Below are 20,962 nucleotides of genomic sequence, written 5' to 3' on the forward strand. Positions count from 1 at the left end.
GGTGCAGCTGAATCTTGTAAATCACGAAATCGTTTAAAATTTTAAACTACTTCTCTTGAAACACAAAGCAGTTATGATACCACACAACAACATTTCGTGTTAGACAAGGTCACGATATCCCCAACATCAAAATCCCTATTGGAGCGACTTGGTTTTATTTTGATTTGCCGAAAACCAAATAAGCCTTTGGTCGTGATCCCAATATGAAAAAATAAAAAAAATAGGCGCCCGAAGTGTGTGCCATTTTTTTCCTCCCCAGACCGCTCGCGTTTACTTAGTGTTTTTTTTATACGTTAGCCTGAACATGGCAGAGGCATGTCTCTCGCGTGTAGCAAGTACAAAGCAAAGGAATAAGTCTACTACTGTAATTTTTGTATTCCCTCAATACCTTGTAAGAAGTGAAACTGCCCCGTACTAAAGCCATTGTAAAAGACGTTAATTTGGTGAACTAATTAAAAAGACAGAAAATGTCAGTAACACATTCGTCAAAATATTTCCTTCAGCTAATTTTGTGTCTGGGAAATAACGCAGAAACAATCATTACATTAACGCCTTTACGTGCCCACTAAGCTTTTCGTTCACCTCTTGCGCGCTTAGGAAGGAAACGGCGACTACGCAGGCTACATAGCGACCATTACTCAATATACTGTTTCAAAAAGTGGAAGATGGAAATCCTTTTGGATTTTTATCATTACAAGACACCTTGGAATTATTATGTTTTCAGTAGTTAGCCTGGTGCTAACTCTAAGCTAAGGGCTATCTTTGCTTAACAACTATATGTAATAAAAAAAAGAAATTTGTTTGAACCCGCATGTCGAAATAAAAGAGTTAGGGTGATGAACGCAGAAACAATCATTACATTAACGCCTTTACGTGCCCACAAAGCAAAAAATAAAAGAGTTAGAAATAAATAAAAGAGTTCAAAATAAAAGAGTTAGGGTTGTAAATCCGCTGGTTACAGATAACGTCAAATGTCATGAGCTTTCATCTCAAATGCCTCGAACGAATTTTGAAGACGGTCTGTTATCCTTCTTCTTTTGTTTAGAAAGTTATCCCCGTCTTGAACAAATTTGATGTCATCTTCCAGGGAACGCTTTACACCACGAATTCTAACCTCAGCTGTTTCTTTCAAATCGCTTAGTCCATCAACTGCCACTTCTTCGCATTTTTCCTGTAATGAAACAAACAACAAAATAAACTAAATGAACGACAGTGGAAGCATTTTTTTGAGATTGGTTAAGTCGCTTCAACATTTTCAAGGAAAGTAGATCTGGTCAGTAGAATTTCCGGGGGAAATCTCAGATAGATGGCAACTACGGTGGCCCAGAATTCTCATAGGAAAGAAGTGATATGCATAATCTTTGACAGAAAACTAGATGACATAAAATACGGATAACAAAGAAGTGGCAAAAAAGAAAAACACTGAACGGTAAAGAGAACAAAAGAAAACTAAAATGGCTATAACATAGAAACAAAATAAAAATGGAACTAAAATAAAGTTAAATTGACAATCTGCTCAAGTGTTCTCATTTCAGCTTTCTGCTGCAGCTCGACGTTGTGAAAAGCGCATATCGGCTGCAAACCTCATGGTTTATGGGGATTACTTAAGACTAGCGTAAGACGGCAATTATACAACTAATATCCTCCTAAACTGGACCCTCACTACGGTCCATTATTCTCATAGCCCAAGCTACATACCAGAGTACGGCTGAGAACACCCACCCTTATCTCCAACCTGAGAGAATTATATTTAATTTGCATTTTTTCCAAACAAGCCTTGCAACACTTACCTCATGCAATCCCTTGACTTTGGCGACAAAGAACTCCTGAACTGCATTAACTTCAGCGTCACTCGTGGGCCAAATGTACCTCAACCACTCACACAAATCAGTCGACGGTACCAAACTGTTCAATACTGGGCCACCAATTGCCAAGGGTAAAGCTAAGAAAAGTGATCCTTTAAGATTAGTTGGAGAAGGTTATAACACACAGCGAAGATACCTTGCAGCTGTAGTGTACACTTCACATAAGAACTGTCAATAATTTCATCCCTGGAAAACGAGTAAAGGGTAAAGGCTGGGTTTTACTAGCACAAGCATGAGCATAAGCAATTGAAGAAAACTACACATAAGCATAAAGACGTACTCAGGCGCAAAAAAAAGGAATTCTCGATATCATCTTATTTTCTAATTTTCCTTATTCCTCGTCGGACTTAGGATCTGACAGAAGGCTCAATAACTTCGTTGTTTAAAAATATAAAACAAACAGCGGTGACAAACATTTTAAAAACATGCTGTTATAGCGGAGCTCCTGCCCGCCGAGGGCGTACGAGCGGAACCCTATACCTTAGAATAATTGGTGGCCCATCGATCTAAAAAATTTTGGTGGTCACGTTTTTGTCCGTACGTTCGTACGCCAAGCCCTATACCATGAAAAATAAAAGAGTAGCACTATTATCATAGGTACATCTTTGATATTGGACGTCCATGTTATGATTAACTGACAGCTGTCAAAACAACGCATTCGCTGACTAGTATCACGTGACCATATCACGAGCTCAGGTTAGAGGTTAAAAGGTCGCGTATTTTGTTTTTAAGGTGACCCTGTACTGGTTTTTTAATTGGATTGCAGGCTCAAGCCAGGTTATTACTCTGGGGGAGAAAGAGGGAGTATGTGCAAAGGCCAAATGTCGGCTCAAAGTAACTCCTGGCGCGTTGTTGACTTTTCTTCCGACATATTCCTTTTACAGTCGTCTCTTGGAAAGTCCCTGATATATTGCGTACAGGAGTAGGTAATTTCTACAATCTTCCTTACACTTATTGGGTAAAGTTTGTTAAAATTTAACTGGAAACAATAGTTAAACAACACGCTGAAAATTTTTTTGAGTTTCTGATCTAAGAGAAACAATCCTCTTTTTCCTTTATGGTTAATTGTTGCAATCAGAAGCTCCGCTCTTAGGCTTGGCTAAATCTATATATATATTAACAATACACGAGACGCCCAAACTTTTTGGTAGGGGTGTGCGGCCTGAACCTTGAAACCAGTACCCAATTTCAGACCAAACCTCGTGATTTTCCGTACCCTGTTTCAGATCTGGGCCAAAAATCGATACCCCATTTTAGGCCTTACGCGGCTCAAATATATGACCCAGCTAACCAGAATTGGCTTCCATTTGCGTTAACACTTGAGAAGGGCTACAAATTTGCCAATGTTGATGCGGAAAAAAATTGTTCCTTGCTAACGAAATAATGCCAAGCCAGAGTTAAAAACATACCCAATTTCAAACCAAAATGGTTAAAATCTATATTCTTTTACAGACCAAACACATACCTATATAGCCCATATGAGGGAGCAATTACCCCACCCCCCCGGGATTGGATCTCCCAATAAGGTAGATTATAAAGAAATCTTAACGTATCGTTCTTCTCTCGTTTAAATGGAACTGAAATAGCACAAACCTCCTGCCGGGCCAATTACCGATGCTCCAAATAAACCGTAGCATAGCATTCTGGCTGGTAAACTTGGATTCACTAGGCAAGAGCGGAGGTCATTGCCTCTGTAATCGAAGGTCTCGTCGAGCTGAAAATCTTCATTTTTCCATGTTGGTTGCTTCACTTGAAGAGACAGTCTACCAGGTCCGTCAGCTACTTGAGACAAACATTTCCAGATGGCATCTAAGTGTTTCTTGAGATCTTTGTCCTTTTCCACCATAACTTGTAATCTCTGATTGAGACCGTCGCGGCATCGATCGAGAGCGCTTTCCCTGGAAACTCCATTTCTCAGGTCTTGCTCGATCTGCCCCTTAAATGTGACCAGGTGCTGGTCTCGCTGGAGACGTCTCATTACGTCGAGAAGACTGTTTGATATTTGAGAAAGGTGTGAGTTGATGTTGTTTTCAGCATCATTGACCTTGTTCATACGTTTAGATAGCCTCTGTATTCTCAGCTGCTTTCGATTTTCCATGATTTTGCTTAGATTTCCTGACAAGGCCTTTGCTTCTGCTGTGAACTTTTCCAGGTCGTACTTTAGCGTGTCAAATTTCAAGGCTCCTTTGGAAGCTTCCACCAAGTTGCCTTCGAATTCCTTGAAGCCTTGAAAACCTTCCGTTTCTGCAGTTTCTGGAGTGGTGGACGATGCTTCGCTCTAATGGTTATGAATGGGAAAAGGCTGTCAGGTGAAATTTACATCTAATTGAAATGGAAGTGAAACTTGAAATGGACACGGTAGAGGGCGTTATGATTTCGGCGGTGGTAGAAGTATTGAATGTAAATTATGCCATATTGATGAGGTCCAATATGGCCGAAAAAGCCATCAGTGGCTGTTAAATAATCTATTAGCAATTAAGCAAATTAAATGCCCGCTACATAGAGTCCCTAAACAATCTAGACATCGACCTCTTCTGTTGGTCTCTTATAATTAGTAACCGAAGGCGCTATAATTACACTGCAACCTTACCTTGATGACAGGTTGATTCCTTGCGTCCCTTTGGGTCTGAGAGTCAATAAAGAAAACTCTGCCTCTGTCCGAGACAGCGCTCATGAATTCTGCAGAACAGCGTGCCTTGATGTCCTCTGCAGTGGTATCGCCATACTCTTCGGCAAAATTGTTTCCTTTGAACATGTCCCACTTGGTGAACACGCCAAGAGTGTATCTACAGTTCACGGTATTCACGAAATCAACAACCTGATTTGATGATAAATGAAAGTAACAGTCATATAATGGTAAAATAACAAGGGCAGCACTTCATAGTCTCACGTCTGAAAAACCTGCGATTCTCGGATTCGATTTGGAATCATCGAAAAATATGGTTCCACGAAAGGTGAATGACTATTTGGCGAATGTTTTCGTCATGAAGCAGATAAAGCAAATCAACTGCCGTGGTGAATTCTAAAAACGGACGTTTAAAGTTTAACTCCCTCGTCTGATTAAATGGTAATGATTGCTGCAAACGTCTAACACTCGAGAAGTCAACCGGTTTGAACTTGATTAACAGTCAGGGATCTTGACGACCCCCACAGACGCAGCAAAACTAAAACTCTCAGTTTTATTTATCTAGGGTCAGTTTTTCAAAGGGTCGTTAACGCTATGTACGGGATAAACTACTATACAATGGATAGAGTAGTTTGTTCTGTGAAAACTTATGGACTGGATAGAGATTAATCTCAGTCGGGTACTCAGTTGCAGGGGCGGGAAGGTGAGGCGATGAACTAGGCATCAAAGTCAGAAACAGAGAGAGGACTAGGAAGAGCCCATTCTCCCATTTCACTAAAACTAGAGAAGATATAAAGCTAAATCAGAATCTGTGTGAATTTGTAATTACAGTGTTGTAATCTTTTCGAGAGATTTTTGTTCCTATCTTGTGGCTGCGACCAATTTAAACCTCTGCCTGCCAAACATAAACATGGGCAAAAACATTTGTAGACGACAAGGGATGATAAACATAGCGCAAATTTGAATCCCTGATAAGCGTTAATCAACTTTCCAACAACCAGTCACGGAACTATATAGCACGAGACTGATCCGTCAGTAGAACTGGGTATCTTAAACGCGGTTTAATAGACGCATTCTCATGAAAAATTGGTAATTGAAAGTGTATTGCCAATTTTTTGTGGAATATCAAGACTGAACTTCCTGAAGACTATTATTGCTTATTATCGTAACATTTGACAACTAACTGTCAACTTATTTAGATTAGTCATTTACTTTGCATATCAGTGCATATTGCAAATTGTGACAATTTAGTGCTTTGTCTATTGTTTTAAAAACATGTGGGCGCAATTCTGCGACTGCTACGCACCATCAGACCTATATTATGAAGGGAAAGAAAATTAACACGATTAAACAACGGGGCTCCGACAAAGAGATAGCATAAATGTATCGAAAAAGATTTTAGTAAGCTTATTATCTAGAGGGCAACGTCATGGCGGAAGTAAAATTCGATCTAATACAAAGATGGCGTCCTCAAACTGCATTTGTAACTGTTAAACAATATTTCGCTCTCCGTTTTGGCACTTCGCTCCTTGCCGTTGGAACTACGGGCAGATGAAGCGATACCTTTCGCCCTCCTTGGCCTGTGCTGATGCCGTGTGATGCAAGCAAGAGCAATGAAGTTGCGCTTCGAAAAACACATGGTTTTTGCATAAATTATCTCTGTGTTACATTTCATATAATGCTCACTCACTACTCACGGTTCTTAGAGTTGGACTGTGAATATCCATGACGGCCACAATCACGTCTACAAATTTGCAGAGCTCAATCACTGCGTCATCCGTAGCCTTCCGTTCTCCTATACCCGGAGTATCGTACAAGACAACGCTTTCAACCAGAGCCTTGCATCGTGACGAAGGCCAGTTCACGTCAATTATGCTGGAAGGAGTAATGCCGAGTCTTTCTCTCTGTGCTCTGGCTTTAAGAACGTGAAGAAGTTGTCGGAACTCGGTGATCTCTAAAGCTCTTCCAGTGCTTCTTTCAACTGCTGTCCATTGATTGCTAGACGACCCAGTCACTGCCACGAGACAAAATGTGGTTTCCGCTCTAGTCACAGGCATGATGTCCTCTCCCAGTAACGCGTTTATCAATGTCGATTTTCCAGCACCAACGGAGCCAACAAAAGCGATTTGTAGTTTGCTGTTCGCTCGCTCTGTTAGCTGAATTGCAGACACATTCAGCTGGTCTACTCGGGCGGAGGCCCTCTCGAAGTCTTGCCATTCGCTTGCGGTAGCACATTGTTCGTTGAGGAAACGGCGAAGTTCATCTCTAGTTTCAATAAGGTTACTTACTGATCCTTCTAGCTGCTCTCTTATTAGCCTGATCTGCCGAATTCGTGGTGTAAAATTGGCGAACATTTTTGATTATGCGATTGCTTTGCAAAGATGTAGCAGGGATTTCATTTGAAAACGCCAAACCCGAAATGAGGCCACTTATCAATGGAAGTTTGCATTTGAATAATTAGTATGCCTACTGACCCCAGACGGATTTTGTCTGTACGGTCACCCTGACACAATACATACCTAAAAACTTAGAACAATATACACTAAGCTACAGTTTGGTTGTATTTCTCAATGCAGCTTTGTTATTTCATATTTACTGGTTTTCCATGGTTTCTATGGAAACGTGGGAGTATTTTACGAAAAATTAGGGGCCTGTTTACAAGTAGGGGGGGTTACCCTAGCAAGCGGGCTAACCCTAGCTGGAGGGCAAAAGATAGCCCGGGTTTACAAGCAAAATTTCACGGGTACCCGGGACAACTTAAGGCGCGGTTACACCCAAAGGATCTGGAAACAAGTAGAAAAGTAACCCGGGTAGGCGGGTTAACCCTACCTGGAGTGTTAACAAGGGAAAAAGTTAACCCGTCTGCCAGGGTAACCTTAGCATGCAGATAGGGTAACCCGCCTACCCAGGTAACCCTGGCTGCCTTGTAAACACGACGAAGTAAAAAGAGGAAACGTGTGAGTCCTACGTTAAGCCTCATGCTAGGGTAACCCGCTTGTTTGCGTAACCCGCTTGCTAGGGTAACCCTATCTCCTTGTAAACAGGTCCTGACAGCTATTTGTTAACAAGCGTAAGGTTAAAATGGATGATATGATATCACCCAAAGTGTAACATTTTTGCGTGGTTATTTACGAGAACAACTCGAAGTCCATAAATGCGCGAAAAAACCAGTAGTCTGATGTAGGACATTCGGGACACAACTCTCTTGAGGGGTATAGTGGATAATCCAGAACGGGAAAGTTCCCGCTTGGGTAGTCAATCACAGCGCAGAATTTGGTTCATCCTGCACACTTGCGAAGTTAGCCTTGTAAACATCATTGTTGAGCAACAAATAATTGGGTTAAATGCATAGGGAAATTGAAAATTGAATACCAACTGCATAATTTTCGGGCCATAGAGGAATTTTTTTAACATAAGTTTGCTTCACTGGGCTATTCATTAGATTGGTAGTGCCGTTTTAGTCTGGGTAAAAAACACAACAAGACCGCAGCCTTAATTACCATTTAATCTTCGATTTATCTTAAACCAGATTGTGACTACAAATGTTAAGATGGTCCACAACCTTGCGGGGTTAATGCCTACCAGCAAATTCTGCAAAATAATTTAGGAGGATGTAAGAGCCCACAGTCGCCGAATTGTCAATGGGTTGATACAGGAACCAGGTTAGTACAAAGAAAACGGCATTTGTTTTCTTCTTCTCACTTTTGGCGCATTATATCAAGGATGGGGTCATCTATTTCTGTTTGACAAGGCGAAATTTATGACAGAGGGTAAATGGTCGTGGGCAATAGTGGACTCTTCATATTACGCAAATCTCGGTGATCATTATATTACTTCTAAAGGTATTTTTCATAGCTTTATCACATTCATTACCAACTAAAGTCGATGTGCTACAAAACTTTAGATTTGTAAAGTCGGTCTTACTTGAGCGGCTGTCTACTGCACTTATTACACCTAACATCGTCGAACATAGCTCCGCGAAGCAGTTTAAAATCATTCAGCAACTAATTACAATCTCTCTCAGCATTTCATTAAAAATTATTGCAAGAAATCAAAGATATGTCAAGATGTTTAAAGAGATAACTCAAAATCGAAATCATCTTCTACTGCATCTTTGGCGTGTTGGCAAATCTCATCAACATTCGCCTCTGGTATGCCAAAGGGAAGCTCTTTCCACTTCTTGAACATCTTTCGACGAGGATTCGGATCTGGAAATTCTAGAACAAAGCTGCATATCTTGATGCACATCCACTCCACCCCAGAGATGAGGGCGGTCACCCCCCAGTCTGCATGGCACTCTTTGCAATAGATCTTCTTGTTCATTTCGATGTCATCGATTATCTTAGGATTGGGATGCTTCTTTATGTCAACCTAAGGAAAAAAAAAAGGAAGTTTGAAATAATGGACACACCCACAAAGTGATTCAATCATTATTGCAACATCACACAGCTTCGATTTCATAATTTATATGTTATATTATTGCATGCCTCATAAACTGATTCATCCTGTAAATGGTTTGGCCTTATGTCTGGAAACGTTCAGACAAACAACTGAGACAATTGTGTATGAAGTATTGACAAAGTGTTTTCGGGGTTGAAACATAGTTGGAACACATTGCAAGCCTGGTACGAGGTGTTTTACATAAGTACCGAGCCATACTGGGGGAGGCGCCAATGGTTTCTTGCGTTTGTAAGCAGCAGGTTTTGATATGTACGTATTTTGGGCGTAAACCCTGGGCTAAATTTATAAGATTTTACTTGAGTGCTCTTTGTCAGGATAGAAAAACACAACAATTCTACCCCATCAACGGTTGCATTCTCTTTTCGCTGGTATCAATCATTTTAGCAGACCGCTCAGGAAACTGGCGTTCATAACTCGTTCGTTTGATTCGTCCGCAATTGTTATTGACGGTATAGTTTTTGATTTTGAAAGAATTGTAAAGTTGGGAGATGGCTTTACCTTGGATTTCGCAAAGTCTCTGTTTATGACCACGTGGTGACTTTCTTTGACCGTTCGGATGTCATGGGCTTGACATGCCTCAACGTTACACTTCCGGCAACGGAAGGTGACGTCCCCTGGTAGATGCTCTGACTTTAGGGTAGCAATCACGTGCTTCTTGAGGAATCGATCCTGAAGGTTCTTACGTTGTATGTCCTTTACCTGCATAAAGGAGAATAAATTCCAGTCTCAGACGTATTTCTTGGGGGTAAGTGGGTTGACGGGGGGAAGGGACGTTCAATGAGGACATTCTCATGCTAATTGAAAATGTGGCAAGGGAACGACATCGAAAATGCTGCTGGTCAGTATATGTACTACAAAGGAAATAATGGAATAACAACATTAGGTGCAATTTTCATATAAATCCCGCTGTCTGTTGAATATTGCATTGCAAACTGGCTTTCTAAGCTACACCACATTTAACGACCAGGCAAGGAAACATAGCGGATTATTGGTGATGAAGTCTTTGTTAGTTCTAAAGACACCTCTTAATTGAAGGCGTCGGGAATTTGGAAATGACTTCCAAGACCTTAATTTAGACAGAAACTTTTTCAAGGCGTTGAAAATCGTAAACAGCTGCATTTGTACATCGGATGATTTGATGAGAGCGCCGCTGACCCTTTGAATTACAAACGCATGCATGGTACGTGTTTGAAAAACAAAAAGATGAACATAGTGCAGTTATAAACTGTGGCGAACATACCCGTTGCATAAATGTTTTTGGATCCATGCTTTGCACTTGACTAAGAGCTTCAATCATGAGGCTTTCCCGAAATTGGCTTGTTTTTTCCCTCTTCAACGCTCCCGAGTCTTGGCCCACTAACACGCTGTACTTTCCCTCGTCTGCCCTGGTGTATTAAACAAGTATTCGAAAAGGTCAGACGCCGTATAAAGTACGTTCCTTGTAGTAAAAGCGACAAAGTCGAAGTCGAAATTGAACTAATCGAAATTAAAATACATGTAATTAAAATAGGAAAGTAAGACTTTCCTTGCTGACTCCCTTTCCTTTGCCCAGACTCAGTTGACCCGAATCTAAAAATAACTTAAAAGTTGATTTCCTCTCAGGATGCGACAGCGTTAGTCACCGAGAGCAATCCTTTCAATCTATAACTGGATTATTAAGCAAACTTTGCTATTGAACAAATTCATGATAAGAGTCGCATACCGTAAAATCCTACGTTAAGGCCCTGGGCTTATAAAACTTCATTAGCGGTTTTAGGTGGGCTTATAAACAGGGTTGGCTTATATTCGGAGGGGGGGGGGGGGACATATAGGCGGAATAAAAAATTGTTTCGGAACGACGAGATAAAACGTATCCGAGAAACGAATTAAAGCTAACATACCACTACATTTAGAGCTATTATAACTTTCGATTAAAAGTTTTGCTGTTTGTAAAGAAACGCAAAAGGAACGCACTTATACATTAGCTGGGCTTATATCCGGGCGGGGGGGAGGGGGGAATATATCCGGAATAATATCTTTCTAAGCAAATATAAGGGCTTATATCCGGGAGGGCTTATAACTGGGGGGCTTTAACGTGGGATTTTACTTTTGTTTTGTTACTTCAAGACCATAATTATGTCTTTCACTAAAAGGACAGGAACATTTTGGATCTGGTGGAGGCAATCCATATTTTAGTCAGTTAAACTCGTCTGGTCAGCCTTTCACTGGTTTTAAACTGCTCCATACCTGACACGGCCACGTGACTGTACAGTTGAAATCTCGTTACCCATCATATTGTAACGGATGACATAATTACAGTCCTTGATATCTAAACCTTCTTCTGCAACACTGGTTGCAAGTAGGAGGTTCTTCTCTCCAGTGTGGAATCTCTGGATGACTCGGTCCTGCTCATTCTGGGTCATGCCAACTGAAATCAAATCAAGCAAACTGTCATTAGACGTCTTCTATCAGTCTCTCTCGTTGCTTGTTCCATTTATTACCCTAATAAGGTGTTCTTCCTCGTACAAATTGTGCCACCTTTGGGTTAAAAAGTTGCAAACGAATAGTTTAAAAAGCATAGTACTAGGTCCTAAGCAAAGTTCGAGTTCCTACATTCAATTTTGTCTTTCAAGATCCGACGATGGAGAAATAATTCTTCTTGCTCATTGGTATGAAGCTTACTTACTATTGCCATCTCCACTCCCAACCAGCGGCTCGGGCCTGAGAACAGCGTTCAGCTCCTTAGTTTCTTTTATCCAGTCTAGCAAGGCTTCTGTGGATTCCCGAGTCCTTGTGAACAAGATGCCTTTTGGACCTTTCCATTCTTTTGGGCCACCATTCCTAACATCAGAATATTTTTCTTCTGGTATCGTGTCTCCTGAATTGCTGGCTTTGTCTTCATCTTGGTCTGTCTTGTGGTCTTCTTCAGTTACACCTTTCTCCGCTTCGTCTGTACCATTACCCATTACACTGGCATCACCGTTGCATACAATATCTCCTGCCTGGCCTTTGCTGGTGCCATCTACTGACTCATCTCCGTTTTGATCATCGCTATCTTTGCTTCCACCTCTTTCTGCTTCTTTGCCAGACCTCGCGTCTTTCTCGTTTTCGAAAACCTTCTCCTCTATTCCATTTTCATCTTGTCCAGCTTCTTTCGCTCCGCCATCTTTTTCCTCGCTGAGTTTGCCATTGCGGTCTTTTACTTGCTGAGGGTCCAGGTCTGTGTAGTTTTTTAAGATCAGCTCTTTGAGATGCTTTAACAAGGGATTCTCGGGCTCGCCATTCTCCTCTATAAATTTATCCAGTATTTTCATCGCACACTGGAAGAGACTCTTTAACTGTTCATCAATGGATAGGAACTTGTCTTCATCCAAGGAATCAAAATATCTTTTCAAGCGTTTCTTAGCATTTTTCATTGTGGTGCTGGCGTTGATAGTCAGTGCAATGTGATACTCACGGAGATGCTCTGCATACGTCACAAGAAACCGCTCTCCATCAGCGACAGAGTCTTTGTAGAATTCTTCTACCCACTGGCGATACTGCTGACCAGCTTTGTCTTGGGGTCCAGCTTTGAAGGACTTTCCTTTAACCCTCTTAATTAAGGCTTCTATTTTACTCATAACCTTAAAAGGACAAAACAAGTCATTGTCACTAACGAAGAGGTAGCTTATTGAACAGTGATCCTATCACGTCTTCTATTCACATTCAAAAATAAAAAGCAAATATATGCAAACTGTATAAAAGCTGTAAAACGCCGTAGTTCGAAATATATTTCACTCTTCTAGCCTCGTCAGTTACTAGCCATCTTTATAATAATAATAGTAGTAGTAATAATAAATAATGGTAATAGGACTGAGTGGAGTCCAATTCGGTCTGTAATCATACGGGTGATTAACAAAATCGGACGATCGCGAAGCGGGAGTCCGATTTGTTAATCACGAGTATGATTACAGACTGAATTGGACGACACGATGTCCTGTTACCAATTAATCAAAACTATGACAAAATTCGAGAAACGAACAAACCATCGATTGATCGCTGAACGATTAAACGTCGTTATGAATGCTGAAAAACACAGCAGTTTACTCAAAAAAAGTGCACCGCAACAGCGCGCTCAAAATGACGCATACTGTCCAATTACAAGCGTGACGCGTATACATTGTCCAATTAATGCTCAAATCGGGCTGCTGATAGCCAATCACGTTCGAAAATTTTGTTATAGTTTTGGTTATAATAATAATAATAATGTTTAGTTACATGAGACATGAGGGATACGAAACAGTTTTTCATTGGCTTTGATTTCCGCGACTTTTTATAAGCAGTTGGCTGTACTTTGGAAGTACAGATGTCGATGCCGTTCAAAAGAAAGTTGAGATTATTTACCTGTGAAACAATCTTCACAAACGGGTCCTCGTTGGACTTTTGGACATAGGCTATTTCCCTTTCGGGGACGTTTGCGTACGTCTTCAGCTCGGATTGATTTTTCTTCACAGTTGAAATAACTTCAGCATCTAAGTTAGCAGAAACAAGAAGTATGTGCTTTTCTGCTTTCTCCACACTCTGGGCCTTTCCTGTACCGAGAGAGGCGGTAAAGCCTACAACCTAAACAAAAGGAACATAAAGGAAAAAGGTTACCGTAGCAAACAAAGGCGCTAACTGAAGTTCATACCAGACTGTAGCAATGGACAATGTTCTGCATTCCAAATGCTGCCTAAAATTCACTTAAATGATAGGCCTTCTGGGCTTACTTGTTGTTCAGTTAGGTTTACGACAAAAACATATCCCACCACAAGACTCTTTAAAGTTTTGCCTCAAGTAAATGATCTTTCCACTCTTTCAAAATCCAGCTGGGGCGTTCAGACGGCCGGTGCTCTAAGAATGCCACAGTTTAATCCTTACACGCTTTTTTTGTATTTTATTTGCCACTTTCATTGACACCATGTCTTGTACTAAAAAATCTACCTGAAGAGAAACAATGAATTATACCTGTGGTAAGCTGTGTTGGGTTCCAGCCTGGGATTTCAAGGCAAGATACTTTTCCATGATCCTGTTATAGGAATGTTCCTTGTCTGCGTGGTGGCACTCGTCAAATAGCAGGAGAGTGATGTCACTCAGCTCCACTCTCTCTTCTTTGTTCCTATTGTTCAGAGCGTTGACAAGTATCTGAGCAGTCATAACAACGATGTTTTGGTTTTGAAGGAGATACTTGAGTGGGATTTCTGTTGCGTTGGCTCCAGAAATTTCACCCACAGTGTACTTGTCTCCGAGGAAGGCCTCAAATCGCTCCTTTTGTTGCAGAACGAGGTTCAACGTGCTCACGATGAAGACCACTCTTGGTTCTTTCCTAGTGGTGTTGCCTGGTGCTGTTTTGATAATTGAGATGGATGCAGCATTATGAGTTTCTATAACTGGAATGCGAGAAAGCAAGGGGTGGAACTGCATCCCACAAATTTCTTAGAGATTGGTTGAATAAATAGAGAAGAAAGGCTCAGAATGTTTCACCGTTGTACCGCAATCGTGAGAATAGCTGGAATACTTTAAAAACAAAAAAAAAAGAAAAGGGAGCATAACACGCTCAGTTATGGTGGTGCACTACAACAGTTAACCAGCTATTTTAGTTTTTTTAGTTTTTCCAGGGTCCCTCGTGTACTTTGCATAAGTCTTAATTACTGTTCACCTGAGCTATATCGGTGTAGAGCCTTACTATTAATGGTTTGCAATGGTCTTTCCCCTTTTCTTCCCTTTCTTATTCTTTAATCAGATTGTAAAAGAAGCACTGAAGAAGTAGACAATATGTTGTGGTAAAGCGATTTGCAAACACTGGAGTAGAATTCTATTATAAGACAGCTACTTGCCGGCAATTCCAGCCTCTGTTGAGAAGGAATCAAGATGCTGTTTAGCAATTTCTATCGCCACGTAAGTTTTGCCACTGTTGGTGGGCGCGCAGATGATGGTGTTCTTTCCTGCGATCGCTGGCGCAGCCAACTCCTTCTGATACTCTCTGAGCTCCAACTCACACCTGCCAAAGGAGTTGGCATTGCTTCCCAGGAACACTGCAAGAGAAAGGGAAAGAGACAGAGAAAATAAATTTAAGATACTTCTGAAACTTTTTCATTAAAGAATTTACCTCAGATATACATAATTTTTATGTCGTATTGAAGTAGTGCAGCAAAAATGCTCCTCATACCGTGTTTAAATCCAAATATTTCTCCCTGTGGTTTTTCAGGTAATTTCTCAGTGATTAAACTGTGATTAGTTCTTGCTGGATTTATTTTGTTGCTGTTGCAGATTTTCTATTGAACAATCAGTGTTTCCTTGTCTCTTGAATAAAAACACGGGCACTTACCTGGAGGGATATCAATTTCTATGTCAGGCACAGACCCATCGTCTTCAGCACTGTCTTCTAAAAAAAAAAGCAGATAAAGATGTGAACAGAGTGACACTTCGTTTGCTGTATTACTGTTTAAAGATCGAGGATTTGGTAATTGAAGATCTCAATTTTCTCCTGTTTTTATACACCTGGAATATAGTAGAATTACATTTTATATTGTTCATTATCATGCAATGAAAAGTCGTGTAATAAAGCAGAATGTCAACCGTAAAGTATTACCTTGCTTGCTCGTTAAAATGTTCTGTAAATTTCCCGCGACTTCCTGCTCAGACTCAATCTCTATATGCGACAAAGACAAGAACAATTATAGCAGATTGATTTTTTATTACCACAGCCAGAAAAAAACTGATAGTCACTACAGCAGTAACGCTGATTTAGGCTCTATCCACACGCACGTTTGTATGGACGTAACGTTTATTGAAATGAGCACACATTGAGAAGTTCACATAAAACTTGCTTGATCAAAAAGGATTAAGAAAATTAGAGGCGAAAGGTAGCTCACAAAAACCAGCATTATTCATTACTTCACCTTTGATGAATTAATGCTGGCAGTCTTTGCCACAAGTGGCCAAACACGTTGTGGTCATTTTCGTAACGCGAACGTTACCGTAGCAACAGCATAAACCATTTGAAAAAACCTCAAAAACGAGTCCGGTAACCCCCTTTTTCATTATTACAACTTATTCAAAAACTTGTTCATTAATTTATAGAAACTCATCAATCATAGAAAAAATAAGCTGCATCCTCACCATGGTAACTTATGATTCAGAGAAATAATTATAACGTATTAACCAATCATAAAACATTTGTTTGACGCCATTGTTGTAGCGTCAACTGCAAAAAACAATGGTATTATTGATCCATCAACATTTACCTGCAAGTTTCTTTTGGATTTGGTGAAACCGATCTTCTCCAAGGCTGAGTTTTAACCCCATTGGTTTCTCAGGGACCTTATGATCTTCTTTCAACGTGTTTTCCACTAAGACCTTCTGAAGTGTGCTTTCAAATTTTCCTTCGGTGTACATTTCCCACAGTTCCTTAGCTGCTTTTTCACTTGACAATCGAAAAGTGGCAATGATAGATCCTTTCGCGGTGTTTACAAACACAGCACCCTGAGGAAGAAGCTAGGAGGGAAATGGACAACATGGTTATGACTTCAGTAAAACTTTAATTTTCAACCACCAAGACCACCACAAATACCAACAACTATCACCATACTCAATAATCGCAAACAGATTTTATTTACAAACAAATAGGCAAAGAAATAAATAAACAAACAACAACAAAACGATATATACCTCTTGCAGCTCTCTGCGCATTTTCTTGCTTTCAGCAGAGGAAGGCTTTTTGAACTTTTCCGCCAAATATGTCTCCAATTCGCTGCAGGTTTCTGCTGGCTCTTCGCTGTTCTGTGGTAACAGGTTTCCTTTAATCGTAACATCTGATAGCAAAAGTGCAGGTAGAAATTTAGAACTAAAATCGAAAAATTGATTATGAAAGTTAAATATTGACAACAATTTGCAGTTCTTTGCACAAAACTCACCAATAGCTGTTCCAATCTTTTTGAAACCGACCCCCGACCCATCCGTGTCAGCGGATTCATCATCCGCGGCCTCGACTGCGTGTAAATGAAATAAAACATACACAACATTAGAAACATACACCTCTTGGTTTACACTGTAACGTAAGCATAAGCGCAAGCATAAACATAAGCATAACGAATGTTCACACTTGTTGCATAAGCACAAGGAAAGTGACATACGCAAGCGCAATGAGCTCCAAAATGAAGTCGCGGTAGTATGGGACGAGTCATGTTTTCAAAATGAGGGACGGAGACGAAATTCTCCTGCTGCTATTGCTGCTCCGCAGACGAAGAAGACGACGGCGACGAGAACAAGAACGTGTAAACAGAAAGAGGTCCTGTTGGGTGAGAGATATTTTCCGAAAGAGAAAAGAACAAGGAGACTTCCATAATCTGGTGCAGGAACTGCAACTAGCGGACCGAGAATTTTATTTCACGTAGTTGTGGCTTGCCAACTTGTTGTCACTTTGGACCGCGGAGTAGCATTGGACACTGGTAACTTGAAAATCCGCTGGCATCAAACACAGCTGCTTCCTTGGCCGATGATTTTGCTTATGCTTACGTTACACCCGGTTAACACACTTATTTTAGCGACATAAGCATAAGCATAAACGTAAGAAAATTGAAGCGATTCCTTTTTCTTATGCTTATGCTTATGTCACTCCCAGTTTACACTGCCTATGCTTATGCTTACATCACAGTGTAAACCAGGCTTTTATGTTTTCAACGATGAATAGTTTGAAAATTCTGTACATATATTTTTCGCGTGAACGAGTGGCAATGCAGAATTTCGAACCGCCATAAACGTTTTGAAAATCATTAATGACAGATCGAGATGCATTCTTATGTATGCATAATAATCAATTTCAGACCCCTTCGTTTAATCAAGAGTAATGTTTACAAGAATGTTTAATACAAGAATGTGTTATCTGTACGGGCCCGTAAAATGATCACAAGACCGCAAATGATCCCGGACCGCAAATGATCCTCAAATTGGACCGCAAATGATCCCGGACTGGAAATGATCCCCAAATTGGACCGTAAATGATCCTGGACCGCAAATGATCCCGATCAAAAAATAATGAATGGCATGGATTTCTATCAGAGGAAAGTGAAAACATAAACAAAAACGACACAAAAACATGTTTGATCATTTTACCAGAAATATTCCACCGTTGCTTTTTGTTTGGTTTTTCGAAGGGTATTGGTATTGGAGTAGATATATAGACCCTATTCATAAATGGCTGCCAATTAAAAATTCTTTTGTAAGTATTAAAATAAGCGCTGCGGACCCGCACATATCGGCGCACACGGTAACGAAGATACCGAACATTTAAAAGCCAGCGACCTCACGGGAGATTTGACTGGATACACAAATTAGTTTTTGAATAAATTCGACCATTAATATGACCTTCAAACCGAAACCGAAACTGATCTATGTCATTTTGTTTATATCAATTATATTGAACGCGGCAACTTACATTGGAAATAAAATTCGCTGTCGGTAGTGTTGACAGCGTGTAAAAATATAAAATAGCTCCAAAATCGATCAAATTTGTGTTGTAGGTACTTCTGAATGTATTTTTTGTCAGAGATATTTAATTTCACTTTCGATTTTTATAGCGTGAAAAACAGTAAACCATTAGTTGTAAAATATACTTAGAAATGCTCACCTGGATAGTTGTAGTATGGGTCTAATAGCAGGGCAGTATGTTCGAATCCGCACCTTCTCAAGGCTTGAACAAAGTCCTGAAAGCCTTTATGTCTTCTTTTGATCCGATCAACGAGAACATAGTTTGCCCTCGTTGGACCCTCGTTTCTCTGCACTGATTCAATGGCCTCCTTGTCTACCTTTTGTAGGCAAGACAAGTAAGGAAGCACGTCTACTGGGATAAGTTCCTCATGGAAGTCTTGCAGTCGTTTATCCAGGATTTTTTTCTCGTAAATCCTCATGGTAACTGCTTAACTTGAAATGTCGACTCGAAGCTGTATCCGAAGAGAATGACACTTTAGCAAGTCGGGGCTGGTTATATATACCAGCGATGTAAATAAGCAATGACTTAGAACCTGTAAAGACCGGGAAATTCCCGGGAAACTCCCGGAAACTTCGCGTCGTATTCCCGGAAAACGATGCCACAAATTTTACTTTCATTCACTTGAGAGAAACCAAAAGGCCGAGTTTCGAGAAAATGTGGGTCAGCCAATCGGCCTGTTATTTAAAAGCTAGCTGTATTATCTAGAAGCAAAAGCAGAGAATGATTCTGATCTCGGTATTTTTTTGGACGAAATCAGGTAGCGTATTAAGTCGTCGATTCTCAATTCGTAAGCACTTCCGGTATTGGCACTTTCTTGACGTGTAAGTCATTAATATTAAATTACAGCAAAAAAATAAACCCTACTGCGCTTTCGATTTCGGGCGTTCTTTTCAGAAATCTATCTTTGAATCGAAATTCGAAGAACATTATTTTGTCCCTTTGGCTTTTAAATTATTATATATAAAAGCTTCTCGGTTCAGTGCTAAATGCGACAAAAAGTTCCAAGCGTATTGAAAATGCTTGAAATTACGTTGTTTTCTTCAGAATATGCTAATGCCGGTCAACTTTGGAAATTTACAAGGGGTTTTCCCTTGCCAATATGCAAACCATTGACACACTCAGCACCTTGGACAAAAATTTCCCCGGTACAGAGACAAACTTTGAAAGCCGTGTGGAATATTTTCTGGGCTGGGTAAAGGTCGTAAAGGAAACGATGTCGAAACTCGGAGTTTCAATTCCTGTTTTGATGGGATACAAATGTACAGCACCGCAAATGATCCGCGACTGCAAATGATCCCCAGACCGGAAATGATCCCTAAATTGGACCGCAAATGATACCAAACCGCAAATGATCCCCGATGTAGACCGCAAATGATCCCGCCGGAAAGTTAGGAATGGCATGGAGTTTGCTTCCTTGTTTTTATTTATTCATTTTATTTTCATCATCGAAACGATAAATGTAAAGAAACGATACTGACAACGTAAACTACAATTTCAATATAATTCTGATGATAAATAATTCCATCTTATTTTCTCTGGACAATTCTGAAAAATCAGGGAGAAAAAAAGGTCGTAAGCAGCGATACCATTTCTCAGTTGGCTCGATCTGCAACAATAATAGCTTAATGTTTCCATAAACAACTTTTGTACATTTGTTTTAATACCACCAGTAAGTGCGATTGTGACATATTCATGACCATGATATTCTGTGAGCTATTAAAAAGTCCACATCTCAACACTCCAAGCCGGTTTGGCTTTCGCATGTGCAATTTACAGCCAGAAATTCCATACTGATGATGTAAACGTGTACTGAATCTGGACAGGAACGCCGATTGGTCAACTTGCATGGTATGTTGAGTGATCTAACACTTACCTTCGGGAATCGGGAAACATACGCGGAAAACTGAGAAACCGGATGTCGTTACGAACTAATGTAGCTGTCGCTGGGTTCCCTGGATAGTTCGTGTATTTTTCTCGCCTTTGGTCCGCGCGTCCAAGTCACGTGACCTTTTCTAGTGTGCATGTAATGGCGAACGTCGGCAAAACGTTGTTGTGTGCGTGCGATTCACTCGAAGTAACGATGGATAAGATGGATAAGACGGATTTCCGGTCTGGGGATCATTTGCGATCGGGAATCATTTGCGGTGCTGTACAGAACTCAACTTCCTCTAGTCACGTTTCACGTTTAGGCATAAGGGCTTCGCTTTTGTTCTTTGGATGAAAGTCAGGCAAGAGGCACGAGCAGCTACATCAACAGATATGCTGTCAACATACATTGATATTTAAGCTAGCTAGTGTCTAGCAGTGTGAACAGAACGTTTTTCCGCTGAAAAAGAGAAGTTTGCCTTAACCTCAATTACCACAAGGACATACATTTCTCCATTCTGATACGAATTCTTTTCATCAGTCCCGTATACCGATATCCTTTCACTCTTGAAATTTAATACCGAATAAACAAAGCTGGAACAAATCTGTTTATATCTCTATATTTACTTCCACACGTAGAAACAGAAAGCTTAATGA

The 20,962-nt window shown here is 40.4% G+C and overlaps 2 protein-coding genes across 3 annotated transcripts; both read right to left on the bottom strand.

Moving 5' to 3' along the window:
* Positions 1–351: 351 nt before the first annotated feature.
* LOC110064564 (mitofusin-2-like) lies at positions 352–7,896 on the bottom strand. 2 transcript variants are annotated; one of them, XM_089274811.1, is made up of 5 exons: positions 6,189–7,896; positions 4,456–4,683; positions 3,459–4,143; positions 1,791–1,942; positions 352–1,171 (listed from the first exon to the last, which is right to left on the bottom strand). In XM_089274811.1, the coding sequence occupies exons 1-5, from the start codon at positions 6,843–6,845 to the stop codon at positions 968–970; spliced, it is 1,926 nt and encodes a 641-aa protein (XP_089130937.1). In that variant the 5' UTR covers positions 6,846–7,896; the 3' UTR covers positions 352–967. The 2 variants fall into 2 exon arrangements, with proteins under 2 accessions (XP_089130937.1, XP_089130938.1); XM_089274812.1 differs by lacking the exons at positions 352–1,171; positions 1,791–1,942 and adding an exon at positions 2,042–2,422.
* An 83-nt stretch (positions 7,897–7,979) lies between these two features.
* On the bottom strand, positions 7,980–19,132 carry LOC110064561 (ATP-dependent RNA helicase DHX58-like). The gene is made up of 14 exons (XM_089274795.1): positions 18,578–19,132; positions 16,866–16,940; positions 16,621–16,763; positions 16,197–16,446; positions 15,542–15,601; positions 15,278–15,334; positions 14,787–14,984; positions 13,918–14,294; positions 13,315–13,533; positions 11,618–12,554; positions 11,179–11,359; positions 10,193–10,337; positions 9,451–9,651; positions 7,980–8,862 (listed from the first exon to the last, which is right to left on the bottom strand). The coding sequence occupies exons 1-14, from the start codon at positions 18,855–18,857 to the stop codon at positions 8,563–8,565; spliced, it is 3,423 nt and encodes a 1,140-aa protein (XP_089130921.1). The 5' UTR covers positions 18,858–19,132; the 3' UTR covers positions 7,980–8,562.
* Between the last annotated feature and the right edge of the window lie 1,830 nt (positions 19,133–20,962).

This window comes from Orbicella faveolata, unplaced genomic scaffold (genome assembly GCF_042242905.1).
Source record: "Orbicella faveolata isolate gen_17 unplaced genomic scaffold, um_ofav_v1 contig_36, whole genome shotgun sequence".
Lineage (NCBI taxonomy): Eukaryota > Metazoa > Cnidaria > Anthozoa > Scleractinia > Merulinidae > Orbicella > Orbicella faveolata.